The 20,975-nt window shown below is 40.6% G+C and overlaps 1 protein-coding gene across 9 annotated transcripts in view; it reads left to right on the top strand.

The window, feature by feature from the left end:
• The window catches only part of CLEC16A (C-type lectin domain containing 16A), a 293,814-nt gene that overhangs the window by 121,644 nt on the left and 151,195 nt on the right, over nucleotides 1-20,975 (top strand). For 7 of the 9 annotated variants that reach the window (XM_073647726.1, XM_073647728.1, XM_073647729.1 and 4 more), the window contains exons 15-17: nucleotides 208-267; nucleotides 3,666-3,716; nucleotides 7,907-8,035. In XM_073647726.1, the coding sequence (XP_073503827.1) occupies nucleotides 208-267; nucleotides 3,666-3,716; nucleotides 7,907-8,035 (240 nt within the window). The remainder of the gene's footprint in view (nucleotides 1-207; nucleotides 268-3,665; nucleotides 3,717-7,906; nucleotides 8,036-20,975) is intronic. The other 2 variants (XM_073647735.1, XM_073647727.1) reach the window with 1 other exon arrangement.

Below are 20,975 nucleotides of genomic sequence, written 5' to 3'. Positions count from 1 at the left end.
AATCCATAAATATGTATGCCTTCTTAACAGGAATTTACGGGTGTGATTGAGTGAGATTTCAAGAATTCTTTATAGATGCCAGAAGAATCGAGTCTGACGTGTACAAAATGCTATTTTATGACAGATTCTCCTTTGAATAAATAATTGTAATATTTTCCATAAATAGGAACAAAAATTACATTTTTTCTGTAATATCTCTTTGTATAGGGCGCAAGGGAAGAAAGCGTTCATCTCCTGCGCCACTTCTATAAGGTAAAATACTATCAGGTAAAATTCCTTTTTTTTTATATTTTAACTGTAGGTAATTAGGATATTGTTCAATAGCTGCCAAGGTCAGATAATTACAATTTCATCAATCCATTTCCTGAAATTCGCCAAGAATCATGCTAATCCAACATGCAGAATTAATAGTCCTATTAGTTTCATTACATTTGCACCATCTCACTTTCCTCTCCCAACCAAACCATGTCATCACTGCTAACACCTTTACGCTCTTTCCTGTCATACAAGTCTTGGGGTAACCTTTGATTCCTCCATGTCTTTCAAACTACACATCCAAGTCCTTATATCCTGCTGCCAACATTTCCTCAAATCCACCCTCCTAAACTTTAAAGGGGTTGTCCACTACTCGGACAACCCCTTCTGAATCCCTATGCTTTCATCCAGTAAAATAATAACACTTAGAATGGCACCTGCATCCAAGGTGAGTATATATGTGTCGACACTGGCTCTCCCGGGGCTCATGTGACATTGTTACACAATCCCTGTGGCCAATCAGCACTGGCTTCACTCTCCTCTCCTTTGGGAAAATCAAACCTCCAGCTGCGGCTGGTCTCTCACCTCTTCAGGATGTCAATTACGTCTGTAGGAGAGTAAAATGAAGCCAGCGCTGATTGGCCACAGGGATTGCTTAACATAATGTCACATGAGCCCCGGGAGTGCCAGAGCCTGCACCTGAGAGAGTATAAGTGTCATTATTTTACTGGGGGAAACTTAGGGATTCAGAAGGGGCTTGTCCGAGTAGTGAACAACCCCTTTAAGTTGATAAAAATGCTAGTACTTGCCCTAATCATCTCCCTCCTGGATTACTGCAACATATTTCTCTGTGGCCTCCTATCCGACACTCTTGTGCTGATCGAAATGTCTCTCCATTCTGCTGCCAGGTTAGTTCACCTGTCCCATTGTTACCCTTCCACCACTTCCTTCTTCAAATCTGTTCACTGGCAACCCGTAGCCAGATAATTCAGTTCAACATATTTCCTTTAAAAAAAAATAAAAAATTCCATGTCACATATGAACAATGCAAAGATATAAACCAAACAGATATTGTTTATGGATTGTGGAAGTTATCCCTTATTTCTCACATCTTATATCAGGAATGGAGAGTATGGTATAGGCTATCATATATTGCCCCAAAATGACAAAATAATGTGCATATAGGAATCTAATAGTAAGAACTCTGCTAAATACTCATTTAATTACTTAAAAAATAATTATTATAAATACCTCTAGTAAATTCAGATAGAATATAGTACAATATGATAGAGGCATAATAAGGGAATAAAGGGCCAGTTACTTATGAGGGGATAGGCAACTATGTCTCTATATTTAAATACGGTTCCCTTTAAAATATTTTAACATGGTATCAATAGACAAACATAATGTAGGAAAATATCACGAGAGATGCTGACTGTTTTTCTAATTGTTTGTTTTTTGTTTTTCAAAGAATATAATGTAAATTTATGAGCCTCTTTTTATCATTTATTGGAAATGTTTTCTTTTATCTAGAAGCTCAGTGTTTCAATATGTCCTTTAAGCAGCCAGTAGCAATGTCCGTATTTCCAGTTACCTCCTGCTTCTTGTAGTGATAGCTGTGGCTCTGTACTATAGTTTATCATTCACTTATTTATCCTTCCTTTATCATTTTAGATCTCAGGCTTTTCTAAGACTCAACGTGTTCCCCCTCGCCGATTAAAGATAAGCTGTCACTTTGACTTGAATCAAGCAGTTGAAGGAATATCTGCCCTCCTATATGGCCATGTAGGTCATAGAGCGTTGAAGAAAATGATAACCTTTATATCTGCAATCCGATCAGTGACTTATTCCAGAGAAATCCACGTTTTTCTTAATATGTAAATGAGATGTTATGATCTATGGGCGGGACATGGATCTCCCTGAGAATCTGCCTCCATAGATTAATTTAAATGAAATGCAGCATCACCAGTGTGAGACCTGTAATGACTGACAGTCTGCTCTCCTGACCTACATGTCTCACACTGGTAATTCCCCCTTTCATTTAAAATAATCTCTGTAGGCCGATTCTCAGGAAGATCTATGTCCGGCCCATAGATCTTAACAGCTCATTTACATATAGGAAAAACATTGATTACTCTGTAACATCGCAGATATTAAGTTATCATTGCATTCAACTTTTTATGACCTTCATGCCTATGTAGATGACTTAGAAAAGGTTCATCCTACTGACAGATTCCCTTTGAGAGGACACACACTGTAATAGTGGCTGTAGAGTGGAATACATTTTTTACTTATTTATTTTTCCTCTCCATTGCAGAGACATTTGCAGTCAAAGTATTGGCAACTAATGAGTAACGTTTTGTTAAAGGGAATCTGTTACCAGGATTTTTCTACCTCATCTGAGTGCAGCATAATATAGAAAAAGAGACCCTGATTCCAACTATGTGTCACTTAGTTTACTGGGTGCAGCGGTTATGATACAGTCAGAATTTTTAGGTGTTGCAGGTGGTGGGGCGGCGTCGGACCAGGATGCACATGAGCTGTAGTGTGGTCAGTGATAATCTCCTGCTGATGATAAAATACTCACTGTATTGAAACAATAGCACACAGCCTAATAAGTGACACATCTTTGAAATCAGTGTCTCAGCCCTTACCTCATGCTGTCCTCAGGTTACCTGAAATAACCTGTTGACAGATTCCTTTTAAGTATAATTGGGTGTTATCAGATAACTCATACAGGGAGAAGTAGTACACGCCCTCAGTGAAAAGTATGTGATAACACACACTTGAACTTAAGGGAATGTTCCCATCTCTAAGATTCTATATGTAGTAGGTGTAATAATAATAATATTAGCAAATACCTCCAACTAGAAATGTAGTAAAGTTTTTCTGATTCGCTATGTCACTTACCCCATGTGCAGGGCATTGCAGTAGCTTAGTTATCCATGGTTACGACCACTAGCAACTAACTAATTGTCACTATATGAGTAGGTTGTAACCATGAACACCTAACCTACTGCAATGCCCTGCACATGGGGTAAGCGACATAGTGAATCAGAAAAACTATACTACATTTCTAATTGGAGGTATTTTCTAATATTATTATTATTACAACTACTACATATTGGGATTAGATCTTGGAGATGGGAATACACCTTTAAGTAAACGTAACTCATTAGGTGCCAAAAATTGTGTTTGCTAATATCTCTGCAACGGAGAGGCGAAATTTAAATTTAAAAAAAAAAAAAAGTTTTATGGTAACACCTAATTATTCTTTCATTTGACCCCAAATCTTCAGGAACAATAGAAGGTGCAGAGCAGGTATCCCAAATTCAGGAAAGTTGACAAAAGATGAAATTCCCAAATGATGAAGACGAACTTTGAATTGTTTGTTTCTATTTCTAATGTAGGGAGAGGAAATTTTTTTGGACATGTTTGAAGATGAGTATCGGAGTATGATGGTGAGTGTTGTCATGGCTTTAGGTCTTGTACATTCCTACACATCACGGTGTGCCGTGAGTTCCTTTTCCATGCCTTTATATTATGTCATGAAGAAGAAGACTGGCTGGTAACATTAGTAAATTGTGACATTCTTTTAGTGAAGGAGAGTATATTCTTCCCTCTTGATGAACTTTTAGCAAGAGAAACGAATGCACATTTAGGTTTGGTTCAGATAAGCTTATGAGAAATCATCCGATTTTCATCCAGAAAAAATAGATGCGTTTTGTCTGTGTTTTCATCCGTGTGCGATCTGTAGGACATCCATATGGCATCAGCATTGATACATCAACAGTTCAAAATTTACAAGATTATATACAGTCTTCTATGTTACAAATCACAATGTATCTGTAGAAATCAGATGAAATGAATGATTTTTTTTGCGCACTCAGAAGTAAATATGTGAGTCTAATCAAAAATTTAGAAGACACTAATGCTTGCTTTTATGAAAAAACTGTCACCTGAACAACCTTCACTAGTGCTGGTTATAATATATCTATATTTTTTTTTATGAAAAAAACTTTCACCTGAAAAACCTTTTAGAAATACATTGGTCAGTGTGCTCCCCTATTTTTATTTGGACAGCAAACGTCCGATTTATACGCTCCAAGCCAATTAGGGTAGATCCACGCGCTGCAAAAATTTCTGCTACTGATCTCTCCACAAATCTTCAGTCAAGTCAATGTGTCACTCCTTCAGTATTAAAGACAGTGAAACCCGACAGGTCAAATCTGCAACATTTAGGTAAAGAATTCTATCAATTTAAATATCCGTAGCATGTTTGATTTTCTAGGATAAAATGTCGGCAGCATATACAGTACAGACCAAAAGTTTGGACACACCTTCTCATTTAAAGATTTTTCTGTATTTTCATGACTATGAAAATTGTACATTCACACTGAAGGCATCAAAACTATGAATTAACGCATGTGGAATTATATACTTAACAAAAAAGTGTGAAACAACTGAAAATATGTCTTATATTCTAGGTTCTTCAAAGTAGCCACCTTTTGCTTTGATGACTGCTTTGCACACTCTTGGCATTCTCTTGATAAGCTTCAAGAGGTAGTCACCGGAAATGGTCTTCCAACAATCTTGAAGGAGTTCCCAGAGATGCTTAGCACTTGTTGGCCCTTTTGCCTTCACTCTGCGGTCCAGCTCACCCCAAACCATCTCGATTGGGGTCAGGTCTGGTGACTGTGGAGGCCAGGTCATCTGGCGTAGCACCCCATCACTCTCCTTCTTGGTCAAATAGCCCTTACACAGCCTGGAGGTGTGTTTGGGGTCATTGTCCTGTTGAAAAATAAATGATGGTCCAACTAAACGCAAACCGGATGGAATAGCATGCCGCTGTAAGATGCTGTGGTAGCCATGCTGGTTCAGTATGCCTTCAATTTTGAATAAATCCCCAACAGTGTAACCAGCAAAGCACCCCCACACCATCACACCTCCTCCTCCATGCTTCACGGTGGGAACCAGGCATGTAGAGTCCATCCGTTCACATTTTCTGCGTAGCACAAAGACACGGTGGTTGGAACTAAAGATCTCAAATTTGGACTCATCAGACCAAAGCACAGATTTCCACTGGTCTAATGTCCATTCCTTGTGTTCTTTAGCCCAAACAAGTCTCTTCTGCTTGTTGCCTGTCCTTAGCAGTGGTTTCCTAGCAGCTATTTTACCATGAAGGCGTGCTGCACAAAGTCTCCTCTTAACAGTTGTTGAAGAGATGCGTCTGCTGCTAGAACTCTGTGTGGCATTGACCTGGTCTCTAATCTGAGCTGCTGTTAACCTGCGATTTCTGAGGCTGGTGACTCGGATAAACTTATCCTCAGAAGCAGAGGTGACTCTTGGTCTTCCTTTCCTGGGGTGGTCCTCATGTGAGCCAGTTTCTTTGTAGCGCTTCATGGTTTTTGCAACTGAACTTGGGGACACTTTCAAAGTTTTCCCAATTTTTCGCACTGACTGACCTTCATTTCTTAAAGTAATGATGGCCACTCGTTTTTCTTTACTTAGCTGCTTTTTTCTTGCCATAATGCAAATTCTAACAGTCTATTAAGTAGGACTATCAGCTGTGTATCCACCAGACTTCTGCACAACACAACTGATGGTCCCAAACCCATTTATAAGGCAAGAAATCCCACTTATTAAACCTGACAGGGCACACCTGTGAAGTGAAAACCATTTCCGGTGACTACCTCTTGAAGCTCATCAAGAGAATGCCAAGAGTGTGCAAAGCAGTCATCAAAGCAAAAGGTGGCTACTTTGAAGAACCTAGAATATAAGACATATTTTCAGTTGTTTCACACTTTTTTGTTAAGTATATAATTCCACATTTGGTAATTCATAGTTTTGATGCCTTCAGTGTGAATGTACAATATTCAAAGTAATGAAAATACAGAAAAATCTTTAAATGAGAAGGTGTGTCCAAACTTTTGGTCTGTACTGTACACACACACACACACACACACACACACACACACACACACACACACACACACACACACACACACACACACACACACACACACACACACGCCGAAATAGTACTTTAACCTTTAGAAGGAACTGTTGAGAGTTGGTAAACAGTATTTCCTTTCTAAATGTTTCACAGCCTTGTTTTACCAGGGACAGACATGTACTTGTGTGTGATATTCTTATACTGTCTTGGGGCCATTTATTATTTTTATTGATGACAAGCTTTACTCAATTACAACATAAATCCACAATAAACACCAGTGACTGCTTCAGGACATGGGTGGAATCCAGCTGGATGTGCAGCTTTGAAGTGTCAATACAGCAAATTAAGCACAGACCAAACATCGCCAGCTTTATTTATTATCCTGTGCATTCATGTCTTGTATTAAAAATGTCAGGCCACGTTCAGATGAAGGTATTTGCAGTCATTGTGGATATTCTGGATATTCACCGTTCTGGTCAGTGTGCATGTGATGGAACGAAGGTCTGGGTGGATAAGAGAGTTCTATCTTAAAGGGACTCTGTCGGCACAGAATGACTGTTCAAACCAAGTACAGGCGCTCGGTGCTTCATTGGAGGGCCAAATATTTAAGTGCACCCTCCCACCTGCTTGTTTTCCTTTTATCTCCGCCCTTCTCTGGCTCTATGAAGCTGGCAATTAAAAAATAGAGGAAAACCAAATATGTGGGAAGGTGCACTTAAATTTTTCCCATGTCATGATGCTCTGCGCACCTGTACACCGTCATTCTGTGCTGACAGACTCCCTTTAAATGGCATCCCACTTCTGCACCCGTACGTAGTCTGGACAAACCCTCAGAACTACACACGATCCCAACATGTCCGATTCTGAATGTTTATTTTGTAGACCTTTCACTTTTTTTTTACGCATTTTATTTTTAGTTCCACTAGAGGACTTGAACCTATAATAAAAGCACAAAACATAAAAGTTTATATCGCCCTCTTTTCACATCTGTAACTTACTGTGAATGAAGAAACAGAATCAAAGATGGCTGGGCCACCGAGAGGTTGAGTCTGGGTCTATTATTATTCTAATATTCAACAGAATTTTGAGCCTATTTAAAAATGAAATGTAAAAACAGAAAACATTGGCTTGAAATTGACAGTGCACTTAATAAATAAATTTATGGCTGACATAACTTCCAAACTTGGTACAGCTCTTTTATCGTCTATCTATAAGATATTCAAAAACTTACCGATCACTGGGGTCCGACTGCTGGAACCTCCACTAATCCTGAGAACTGGGGCTCTGATGGACTACATGAATGAAGTGGTGGTCAATCATGCTCACCTCCGCGCAGTTCATTTGCAGTGGGAGTGCAGAACGCTGCACTCTCTCTGGTAATCTCATAGAGGATGAATGAAGAAGAGGTGTGCACGGTTGACAACCGCTCCATCCACATGGGTTCTTCAAAGCGATCGGAGACCCTGCGATTGGGAAGTTATAACTTCTAAAAATGTTATATTCCCTTTAAAAATAATAGATTTATTGTATTCGTTTGTATTTTAAAGGGCCGTTACTTCCATCCTTGCTGACAATCCTTCCTTTTCTCTGGGTGCCATTCATTCATGTCTGATGTAGAAAGGCTAGATTTAGCAATTCTCTATCTAGATGAGATTATGACTGTAGTCTGAAGACCATTTTATGATGTCTTTACAGAGCAAGCCACTGAATGTAGAATACTTAATGATGGATGAATCCATTTTGCTTCCTCCAACTGGAACTCCTCTTACTGGTATTGATTTTGTCAAGCGTCTACCTTGTGGGGATGTTGAGCGGACACGCAGAGTAAGTTGCTTTCCCTTCAGCCTTGAAAATCTCGAATTGCATATTACTTTTTTCCTTTTAGGATCAAAACTGAAAAAGCAGTTTTCCAAAATGCCAGTAGTGCAAGCATAGTCTTATTTTCACAAAGTTCCTGAGTTCTCATACTTCAATCAAGAATGTGCAGGACACAATTTTATGAACAAATCCATGATTATACTTTATTTCTTACGTAAATCATGCCTGAATATACATTACTCCTTTTATATGTGGCATCTGGGTGTCCCTTTCCTCATATTACTTGTATCTACATGCCTCTCGTTTCTCTTGAATATACCGTATATTACTCCTATATGTGACACATGGGCGTCTTTTTTTTGGAGGGTGTCCCCTTCTTCATATTATTTGTATCTAAATGGTTCTTATTTCGCTTGAATATACTTTACTCCTGTGTGTTGTCCCTTTTGGTAGGTATCCCAAAATTACTCCTGTGTGTTGTGTCCCTTTTGCTGGGTATCCCAACATCACTCCTGTGTTTGTGTGCATTTGCACTTAGACTTGTTTCCAGTGACTTTATGTATATTACACTTATATTTATGATCCTTTGTCATGTTTTATTTCTACATTTTCAACTTCACTCTTACATATCATTATTTTATTTTTTATTGATTTTCATGTGACACTAGTGATACTTTATGCCCACTTCGTCTGAGTTTTTTTTTTCTTGCTATGTACTTAGTGTGCAGCCAATTCTTCTGACTTCTGTTTTTGTCTGTTTTGTGTTTTATTATGTAAGACAATAATATATATTCACATAGTTTTTTCCTATTCATTCTGTTTGGCACATTCTTGATTATTGTATGGGTTCTTGCCCATTTAGTAGTAAACCATATTTTCAAAGTGTGTTCCACTAAGTAATTTCTTTTTATTTTGCATTGTATGACTTGTCTTACTGAAATCATTATCCATGTGTCCACATTTGTAACCAAATTTGACTCCATGGTAACAGACTGATATCCTTGCGCGTTCTGATCATGCAGTTTTAGTTCTGATAACCCACATAATGTATGCTAGCTAGACATAATGGATACGTGATTAATCTGCACAAGCTTCGTTTGCAGTCTGCGTAAGTTCTAGTTGCTTTGCCGAAATCCATCAATGGCTCCCTTGAAAAAAGTATGCAGGGCGAACTACAATGCTTTTTTCCAGGAAGCACTGCCAAGATTCCCTACAGCATCTATATCCACCAGCAGAACCAGGACCTTCTAAGAGGGTAGATAAAGAAAACCTCCAGGAAATGCAAGAAATCTGACTTTAGAGTTACCTAAAATTGAGGAAGCACTCCTCCTCCCATCAAAGTTTTTATCCTCTTAATGTATTGTAGTCATCATATTATATAACATTGTGTACTTACAATTTCTCATTTTGCCCTTCTGCCCTGCTAATTCTTCTCTTTTCCATTAGGTTTATGACATCATGTGATTAAAAACAGACTTGCTAAATCCTTCTAGGCTGTATGTAGAAACAGGAGGTCAATTTTCTCTGCATGAGTCATAAGTCACTGCAAAAGTCCCTGGTAGGGAGAGGAGGAGCAACTGGGTCAGGAGTTGAATGATTTTTGCAGGGAAAAGAGACTTCCTGATTCTACATAGAGCAGAGAAAAGAGAAGAATTAACTGGGTAGAAAGGTAAAATGAGCAATTGTAAGTACACAGTGCCATATAATGTGATGATTGATTAAGAGGATACAAATGTTGATGGGAGGGCTTCTTTAATGCATCCCCCTTCTAATGCTCTGGACATTTCAAATGGATGCTGACATAAAGGGCTAAGCAACTTCTATTTTCCTGTATGATTGCTTTGAACGGAGACCCGGATGAAAACCATTGATACTTATTTGACATTTTCAACATGATTGTGTAATAACTACTTCACTTTCCATTCTTGATGGGGACATTGTACGGAGATTTGGCTTCCCCTTTATATTTTTCTTGCCACATGTTTTTAAGTTGTGTAATAAATAGACAACTAGTGCAAGAATTCACGCATTTATCATTAGTTTTGAAATTATTGTTTTTTCTCTTTTAAATGCTTCCCTGTTTATCGTTATGGGCTTTTGTAGCACATTGACTCATGTAATTGGTGATAACCCATACATTGTGACTTTGGTCTCATCCAAACATCCTTTTTTTTTCATAACTTCAAATCCTCTAGCAGTCAATGGGGGAAACAACTTGGTTCCTTTTTAATGGAGGGGGACCTGGCATGCTCTGCTATCACTGTGCTGGCAATTGGGGACAACCCAGTCATCAGCGGAATAGAAATGTAAAGTAAGTGGGGGTCCAATACAAAGGTGTCTCATCTGGTCAACCCCATATACCAAATGCAGATTCTGCGACATCCATGATGTGGCTACCATGAGTCCTCCAGAGCAGAACCTATTTTGACCAGTGACCCCTTTATGGTGTCCATATGAACTAATAGGCAAAGAGGAGATACAAAATGTATTCTGCTCAAGAGATTTTGATTAAATGTTAGAAATTGCTGTTTGATCAGTTTTTATAATATGTTTTATAAGTTCTATAGGACTGAAGTGAAGCTTAAAAAGAACCCATAACTGGTCTGGGCTGCCCTTTTAATTTTAATAAAAAAGTGGGCAGCCCTAGATTGATGATTTTTCTAAATATCTCCTCCCCCTGATAACAGAAATGTTCAGTAGTAACCCTAAAGCTTCCTGAAATGGCCTGACTATCCAGGAAAAGTCAGGCCTGAAGTTCCGGGTTGGGGATCCCACAACCTCTAGGGATCGCATGTACAATACACTGCAATACTTTAGCATAGGCAATATGTTCCTATTCTAAAGTATTGCATTGTATTCAACATGTGGTCCCCTAGGGGGACTAAACAGAAATGTAAACCAATAGTTGAAAATATGTTAAAATTAATTAAAAGTTTAAATTTCCCCCTTTTTCCATTTTCAAAATAATCAGATTTGGTATCAGCAAGTCTGTAAAAGTTTGATCTTTCAAAATATAAACAATTTGGAATTTTTAATATAAAGTTTAATGTTGTAAAAAAAAATGCCAGCATTGGTGTTTTTCGGGAGCCACTTGACCTTCGCCCAAAAACGTAATAAAAACAATGAAGAAGCTCAAGTATACCCTTAAATAGTAATGATAAAAACTACAGCTCACCCTACAAAAGAAAAAAAATCACAGCCCCATCAATGGGGAAAAAATGTCACAAGGCAAATAAAAGAAACCAAAAAAAAAAACATTCTGAATATTTTTAAATCAATATAATAAAAAAAAAATCTGTTAATTGTCGTAATTGTACTACATACAGAATTGCCGACAGAGTCCTGTTATCGGGTTATTTTTATCTGCACAGTGAATATTGAAAAAACATAACCTAACGCATAATGGCGGTATTGCATTTCATTGTTTTTTTTCACTATTTAGCTTACTTTCAGGTGTTTTCTGTTTTTTCACTACAGTGTATGGTACCGTATAAAATGTTCAAATCTCCAACTCTAAGCAAAAAACAAACCTTCATTTTACTTTGCGTTATGTTTGCCACATGGGTTTTTTTGCCTTCCTCTGGATCAACATGTTAGGCTATGGGTTGAACTAGATGGACTTAGTCTTCCTTCAACCTTAAAAAACTATGTTACTATGTTACCAATCCTCTAATCAAACCGGGTGTATCTCCTACACAAGGCTCACATATAGAGATGGGCGAACCCAAACAGTAACGGGTTCACCCATCACTACTCACATATAGTGATAGTTTCCAGAGGACTCAAATAAAAAACTGCTGTTGTGAAGACGCACTGGTGAAACTCTTGCGTGGTGTGATCCATCTGCAGAACCCAAAATCCCCATAACTAAAGGTCCCACAGATCTTCCGATCTAGCCATGTCCCTGATTTGGTTCATAGCCATTATAAAACCACAAAACAAACCAATCGATCACTGATCGATTGTACTCTGCTGTATGTGACCTACTAGGTCTGGATCCAAACAGAGTATGCCCCAATGTTTTTTTTTTTTTTAGGACTTGATATACCCGATCTGCTTGATTATCAAATGTGCCATTCACTGGTATACAGTGATTTTGGTGCCAACGATGTCTGAATGGTTTTAGATTAAGTTTATGGTGATGATTAAGAATATGACTTTGGTTTTGCCAGATTGGTTCTAGCTTCTGAGATATTTAATAGTTAATTAAAGGGGATATCGAGGACTTTTAAAAATTAAGAAAAAAACCTTAGTTGCTACTTACCTGCCTGTTGTACCCGGTGCCATTCCCCGCCAGCACATAGCAGTCACAGACTTCCTCTGCCGTCACATCAACAGAGCAGCAGTTTCTCTTTCTGTCGACAGGGCAGGACTACTGGTGTCATGCTGACAGCCGGCTTACTGCTGCCTAGTTAGGGGAACCTGGCTGTCTGTCAATCAGCATGACACCAGTAGTCCCGCCCTGTCGACAGGAAGAGAAACAGCTGCTCTGTTGACTGGGAGCAGCTGAAACTCCGGCAGCAGCGGTCAGTGATCGGCGTCTGGTACAACAGGCGGGTATTGCCTGTGTTAGCAACTACATGCATGTTTAGTGATTTCAGTTCAGCTTACCTATCTCTAAGGATCACAAAGAACGGGATTTTCTCCTTTTATTTGGTTTGCTGCATACACCTGGTGGCTATTCGATAGCCCTGCTCAGGTTATCATAGGAAAGAGATTTTGACAATAATGTTCATCCAGGCCAAATGCGCTCCCAAGAAGCCTGTGAATACTGTGGGTATATATTCTCCAAACGATCTTTATTCCTCAAGTAAGTACAACGCTTTTCGACACGATCATGTCTTCCTCAGGTATATTCTCAGAAATTTTTAAGATACAACCTTTACTTACATGTATGAAATTTTTAATTACACAATAACAAATAATTTGATTTTAGGGGATTTTTGTAAGTCAGTCATGCATCTCCTACACAGCCTGATACTGTCCATTATTGCTGACGGTATCCATGTACAGGGACCATACAGATACCTGTCAATTTATCCATAAGTTTTAAGGAGGAATAAGAGAGGAACAACACCACACAAATGAAAAATTGTTTAGCAGTTGTTATTTGATGGGATAATACCAGTATTTCCTGCACGGACATGTCAGGAGAGCAGATGGGTCCCCTAAATATTTTTTTCATTGGCTCTTCTTTCGTTCCCCTACTAAGATAATAATCACATATCATTTCTGTATAGCTGTGATCTCCACGTCTGTATTTTTCGTCCTTTTCCTCTTTACAACATGGATTCATTTCTGCAGTCTTGCCTATGCAGAAGCAATGTTTCATTCTGTACATACATTATCTAATCATTATTTGATCCATATAGTCCATATTCTTTTTTGGTTGTCCCAATCTATTGGCCTTGTTGTAGTTTCGATTGTAGCAGTATGACATCCAAGTGGAGGTTCTTGCTAGAAAACTCTTGACCCTTCTAGGAAACCTCATCTGAATGACGGCATTGTTGCCAGTTATTCTTTTCTCTTTGACATGAGCAGCTCCCTCCCCAGTGAAAGCTAGCGGACCATTTCCTAGAAACCTCACACATGTGGGTCGAAAATCGCTTAAGAAGTCATTATTTTCTCTTTTGCTTCGCTGGAATGTGCTCGAAGCAGAACTGAGATGATTGCTGTTAATTTAAAGCATTGATTAAGGAGATGTCCTGACGTCTCATTTTCTGGTTAGTTTTTTTTTTTTTTTTAGATTGTATCCAGTCCTCTTGTAGGGAAGCAGCTGTGTGTAGTGCTAACCAACAGCAAAATTACCATAGCAGTAAAATATGTTGTATAGGAAAGTGTATAAAAAAAAGCAGATGTCTTACTGGTAAAGTCGAAGCTACAGTGACCGTGAATCCGTGCAGCTAAAACCAAAAGACTTACAGTTAGTCACACATGTGGCATTAATACAATGACCACCAAAGTTGCAAACGACTGTTGTGTCATATTTGGTTTCATCTGTTTTGAGTGGAATTCTTTGGCTTGGATTTTACTTTGTGGTCCAGGCCATACAGTATGTTCACTAAGGCTTTTTATGTGTATTAGCCTTAGGTTTGCCAACTATTGCTGGAAAACCTTTAAAGGGAATTGGTCGGTAGGATCCACCCTCCGAAGCCGTCTATATGGGAAGGTCGGTTAGAGGAAGCTGAATAAAATGATACCTTGATGTCTGTAATTGTTATGCGCTATGCAGAGAAACACAGCAAGACCGGCCCCAAACCAGCAAAGGCGCAGCCACAGACGCACTTGGCGCAAGCTGTCGTTGAGTGCCGGGAATACTCTTCACCCAGCTCCCAGTAAATGGAAGGGGGACTTTGGCAGAGCCCTTCCCAGGCCCATTGCTGCCAGACAGCTGGCATCTGGTGATACGGTCGGTGCCTAGTCAAGGACCAGGTGATGTCATGGGTGTGTCAGAAGTAACAGACAGTTGCCCTGCAATTGGTTACAGGAGATCTCTACATTTGGCAAAACAGACATCTTAGAGGCTGGCTGTCTCTAGGACCCAGCTTCTACCTCCCTCTGGCAAATCCTGACACCCCCTCTCATAAAAAACAGAAAAGCAGGTAATATTTCCGTTGAGACAGTAGCAAGGGAAATATCTAAACAGTTCTCATGGCAGTAATCTCCCCATTCAATAATCTCCCCGGTTTGCCAATCCACCAACGAATTATGTTTAACAAGCCAAGGAATACACAAGACAATCAGTGTGGGAAGATTGTCCAGAACATACTGTAGCAAGGGATTTTTTCACAATGAACTGCCCCACTCTCAGTTTTACCTTATGTACAATCTGAGTAAATGCTTTCTGTGCAAGTGGCGTCGAATCAATGGAAAAGATGGAAATAGGTTCAGCTAAAGCACAGCAAGCAAGACCATGAGTTTTCACAAACTCCGCATCAACCATGCTGACCCCAACTCCACTGTCAACAAACACAGAAATTTTCTCGCTTTTGCTCTCTAGCGCCACCTCTGCTGTCATGACAAAGCTGGAACTGCAGTTCGACCACAAATGCACCCTTTAGTTTATCCAACTCCAGACTACCAAGAGTTAATCGAGTCTCCTTTTGTTTAGGAATTGAAGGACAGGTCCCAACAAAATGTCCCTTTTTCCCACAAAAAAAACCATACACATTTTTTCTTGCGAATCTCTGGGGAGATGTATGATGTAGAGACACCCTTTAACTGCATGGTTTACTCCACCTCCCCCAGTACTGACTCAACCCCCAGAGGTACACAACCCCAAGAAGACCCTGGAGAAGGTGATCTCACCCGTCTATCCCAAAGGCGTCTATCAAGACGTATGGCCAACGACATGGCAGCCTCCGAGGACTGAGGGGTTTCATATACTGCCAAGGCATCTTTCAACCTTTCAGTAAGCCCCTCACAAAATTGACTTCTAAGGGCTGAGTCATTCCATTTGGAATCCGTTGCCCATCTACGGAATTCCGAACTTTTTGTTTCCACTGACTGATTCCCCTGCTGAAGGCGACGTAGCCTAGACTCAGCCAAGGCAACTCGGTCCGGGTCATCATAGATGAGGGTCAGAGCCCCGATAAACCCCTCCACCGACTGGAGACAAACAGAGTCCTGCGGTAACGAAAACGCCCATGACTGAGGATCTCCCTGCGATAGAGAGATCACAATACCAACCCGTTGCTCCTCATTACCGGAGGAGTAAGGACGAAGTTTGAAATACAATTTACATGCCTCCTTAAATACAAAAAACTTGTCCCTACCTCCTGAAAACCTGTCCGGGAGTGCAAACTTGGGTTCAGGCTGGACAGGCCTACCTGCAGAGACCCCCCACATTGGCGACCTGTAACCGCTGATGCTGCTGAACCTCACAGCGGCGGTCATACTCCTCCAGAGACTGACAGCGGAACTGCTCCGCGAGCTCTGCAACTGAACGCATACCAAGGGAGAAAGGGGAAAAAAAGGTCCACGCCCAAAAACACACAATGAGAGAAAAAAAACCAAAATGTCAGGTTTTTTTCTTCCTTTTCAAAACGTGCTTGGCTGGCGATATTCATTACGACTTGTGAGGCTTTAGCAAGAGCAGTACTTTGTTCTCTCTGGAGCTTGAGGCCGTGTGCGCATTTGTCTGGAGTCATCTAAAGCTAAGCAATCTACCCTTATTGTCTATAGAGTCTAGTGGAGATCGACTAGTGGTCATCTCCTCCCTTCCCCACCCTTAGCCATACCCAGGGAATGTCAGTGCCAGGTACGTGTGCAGCGATTGGTGAAGAGCCAATATAGGGATGGTAGTTGAGACAGGGTGACTCTAGACCAGACTAGGAGGTCTCCACTTCCACCTTTCCCTAGTGTCTGGGCGCCCTTTCCCTCTTCCCTCTGTGTTGCACTAAGTCTTTCCCACACCCTGCGTGACCGGTGAGTACCTCTGCAAGAACCACAGTAAGTGTAACCAGAAGAGAAAATGAGAAAACCCCTGTATAGATAGCAAACCTACTGCTAGCGCCATGCACCACCAAGCACATAGGAACTGCAATAAACCGTGAAGGACTGAGCAGGGAACAGGATTAAATAGCCTGCCTAATGATCAGGTGTTGAATACCTCCCAATCATCCCCAGAAAGCCACTCCCTGCTAGCTTGCACAGCAGAATTGACAACATCCCACCACTGCCTATTGCCAGACACAGCAGCGTCCTGGGTTGCCTGGCAAATGGGAAATCCATGAGACGTGGCGTCCCGCATCCTCACACATCCTACTACACCAGAACGCGATGCTCCATAAGATTGGGATGCTTTCCCTGCATGCGTAGTAGCTCTGCTTCCAGGGTCAGGACAATGGTGGCGCCTGCGACTGGAGTAGTGTAGCACTGGACCTGCTCCATTCTCAGGTAGGAGCACAGAACCACGATTCCTAACAGTAATCCGATGTGCTATTCCAAAGAAATCCACATTTTTCTTATATGTAAATGAGCTGTTAAAATCTATGGGCCGGACACTCATCTGCATGAGACTCCGCCTCCAGAGATTATTATACGTAAAAGAGGGTGTTGCCAGTATATGTGATGGCCGCACTTTGCTCTACTGATCTCACTGCAGAGCTGTGTGTGATTATATTTGACAGATCTGCAGGGTCCTCTCCGCTTCTGCTTCAGTCTCACAGGCAGACAGGGTTGCAATACAGCAGAGCTGTGAGAGCTGCAGCAAATGTGTTTGTAATTAGAAAAAGTTCAGTTCATTGTTCTGTGTTAGTTACATGTGTCACACACGTAACTCCTCCTTTAATTAAAAATACTCTCTGGAGGCAGAATCTAAGGGAGATCAGTATCCGGCCCATAGGTCTTAACAGCTCATTTACATATAAGAAAAACATGGATTTCTCTGTAATAAGACATCGGATTACAGATATCAAGGTATCATTTTATTCAGCCTCCTATGGCCTTCATATTTTTCTAAGAAGCCATTCAGCAAAATTCAAAAATAGTTAATTTTTTTTTAAATGTATGCAAGTGGCTGAAAGTATTGGCACAACACAATTTCAAGGGTGCCAACAGCTTTCGGCCATGACTTTGTGTGTGTGTATGTATATATATACATATGTATATATATTATTTCTCATAGTCTGGAAGTCCTTCATGAGTTTTTGAGCAAACTCTATGCGAGCTTTCATATGTCTTGCACTGAGGAGAGGCTTCCGTCGGGCCACTCTGCCATAAAGGCCCGACTGGTGGAGGGCTGCAGTGATAGTTGACTTTGTGGAACTTTCTCCCATCTCCCTACTGCATCTCTGGAGCTCAGCCACAGTGATCTTGGGGTTCTTCTTTACCTCTCTCTCCAAGGCTCTTCTCCCACGATTGCTCCGTTTGACTGGACAGCCAGGTCTAGGAAGACTTCTGGTGGTCCCAAACTTCTTCCATTTAAGGATGATAGAGGCCACTTTGCTCTTACGAACCTTGAGTAATGCAGAAATTCTTTTGTAACCTTGGCCAGATCTGTGCCTTGCCACAATTCTCTCTCTGAGCTCCTTGGGCAGTTCCTTTCAGCTCATGATTCTCATTTGGTCTGACATGCACTATGAACTGTGAGGTCTTATATAGACAGGTGTGTGCCTTTCCAAATCAAGTCCCATCAGTTTAATTAAACACAGCTGGACTCCAATGAAGGAGTAGAACAATCTCAAGGAGGATCACAAGGAAATGGACAGCATGTGACTTAAATATGAGTGTCTGAGCAAAGGGTCTGAATACTTATGACCATGTGATATTTCAGTTTTTCTTTTTTAATTTGCAAAAATTTCTACATTTCTGTTTTTTTCAGTCAAGATGGGATGCAGAGTGTACTTTAATGAGAAAAAAAATGAACTTTTTAGAATTTACCAAATGGCTGCAATGAAGCAAAGAGTGAAAAATCTAAAGGGGTCTGAATACTTTCCGTACCCACTGTGTATTATGTATTTGTATTGCGTTAATGCAAGAAGTACAGTTATTAGTCTGATACAGAGAGAGGCTATTTTGCAAGATGACAGATTAAATATCATTTGTGGAAATGGGCCACATGCAAATGTGAATAGTGCTTGTGTTTTTGAAGTATTAAAAACTATTTTATACTTCCATTTAGTAGAAATGCAATGCTGAAAACAGAAGTAACAACTTCTCTAATTTTAATTTGTTTTGTTTTCTATCTAAATGTACGGTACTGGTCAAAAGTTTGGACATGCTTGTTCTTGCAAAGGTTTTCCTTGTTTTATTTGAATGTGCACATTGTAGATTCAGATGACATCTGCGTGACAGCGGGGCAAATCAGGGATGTTCATGGGCAGAGCCGATTTTTTTGGTGTGAACAAGTCGGAACCCCAAACACGAATTTGAAATGCCGACCAAATTCGCTCAGCACTACTCAGGAGACTGATACAGATGATATATCAAAAAATGAGCCCAGTACTTAATGTCTGTGCATCATTTAGGAAGGATGTTATCCGAGGTGCTGTCAAAGTGTCTTTTCTGAGGCTGACTGTTACACACCTGTCCCGGGCATCTCGGTCTCCGCTTCCTTTCCCTGGGTATGCTGCCTCGGTTGTGCTATACTTCGGGTTTTGCAATTTGCCTAGAGTGACTTGATGACATCATCTCCCTAATCCTATTTAAGGCCCACGAAGACACACGCCTGTGTTTTAGGATTAAGACTCTAGCGTCCTATGTTTGCAGTACTCCACCGTTTGTTGAATCCAAGATTTAACACACAGGATGTGTTCACACATAGCGTTTTTACTACATTTTTTTTCCATGTGAAAAAAAAAAAACTGCAAGGTTTTAATGGGGCCGAAAAATAAATTAGATATCTATAATCTTATTCACATAATGTTTTGTTTTTTTTTTTTTTTTAATCCTTGCATTTTGGTTAGTGTCACACTCCTTGTTTATATATGTGTTAAGTCTGAGGCTATGTGCATACATTCAGGATTTGAATGCAGAAATTTCTGCAGCGTTTCTGTATCTCTTGGCAGGAAAAACACTGCGGAAAAAACACATGTTTTGCCATGGTTTTGAAGCTTTTTTTGATGCGTTTTAAATGTGTTTTTTGGATGCGTTTTTGGACAGCAATGAATGCTTTTTGGAGCTAAATAGAGATATTTGAAAAAAGAAACGTGGGACATTGCTTCAACCCTTGGATTACTGTCAGACCTGGGGTGAGTATATTGGTTAATTTAAATGATTAAAGAATGTGTCTGTTGTATTTCAAATAAAGTGTGTCACTGTGTGTGTGTGTGTGTGTGTGTTTGTTTAACTCTTTACTTTAATTAGCTTTTAGTAATGAAAGGGTTGATTGACACCTTGTCATTACCAAACAAAAGGGATAGATGCTAATACCATACACCCAATCCCATTAACATTTCCATTCAAGTCATTTCTGGGACAGCTGAGAGCTGCTATTGTAAGCCTAGGAAGGTGCCATTAGGCAAACATGTTCCCTGGCTATTAATAACTGCTCACAGCTGTTTCATTAGCTACTACATCCTCACAAACCGCAACAAGCAGCGCTTTGGATGCAGCGTATTTTTGCTGCGTCCAAAATGCTTTGTTCTAACAACGCACTTTTGTTGTCAGTACATGCGGATCCACCACATATAATGACATTTCAATCTGTCAAAATCTGCAGCAGAGACTAGCGTGTCTGCTGCAGAAATTGATATGCTGCGGGTAAGTTTGGGTACGTGGCCACGGTCAGGAGCCACTGCAGGTTTGAAGCTGCGTGTTTATGCAGCGTCAAACCCGCAATGTCCAGATGTTACAGCATAGTGGATGGGATTTCTAGAATCACTCCTGTCAGTGTACATGGCTCTGCTGCAGGCTGTGGTCAGGAGAGTTCATCAGCTGAAGATCAGCTGATCAGCTCTGGTGACCTCATACTGCATCAGTACAGCGTGGGAACATTCGTGAGAATTTTCCCACACAGCACTGATGCCGTAAACTGAGGTCCCGGAGCTCGTCAGCTGATCTTTAGCTGATGAACTCGCGTGACCTCAGCCGGCAGTGTACACTGCCGGGAGCGAGCGCGCTCACGTTAGTGTACTGCTGGTCGCTGGGATGATCTCATCGCTGGGGGACATCAGGAGGATGTCGGGACACTGGACAGGTGTTTTTTTATTTTAAATAGATTTTTACTTTTTTTTTTTCATCGCTCACAACCCTGGCTCGGCTGAGTAGACTACTTCTCCCCCCAGCCGCGCCGCTCTCGCGGTTATCAGCGGGAGTGGTGGTTGGATGATGGGAGTAGTAGTAGTAGGCCCAGGTACCATTCTTTGAGCATTTTTGCGCTGCAGAAATGCTACAAAGAATGGACATGCTGCGGATTTTAACTTAATGACAATCCTGAGCAGAAAATTCCGCATCATGTGCACAGCACATCAGGATTGTCATTGCATTAGCGGGCAGACTGATT

The sequence above is a fragment of the Phyllobates terribilis genome, unplaced genomic scaffold (assembly GCF_046119375.1).
Source record: "Phyllobates terribilis strain yellow unplaced genomic scaffold, ASM4611937v1 Scaffold_9__5_contigs__length_417890890, whole genome shotgun sequence".
Lineage (NCBI taxonomy): Eukaryota > Metazoa > Chordata > Amphibia > Anura > Dendrobatidae > Phyllobates > Phyllobates terribilis.
The sequence above is the reverse complement of the archived record's forward strand: the minus strand, read 5'-3'. Positions and strand labels throughout refer to the sequence as shown.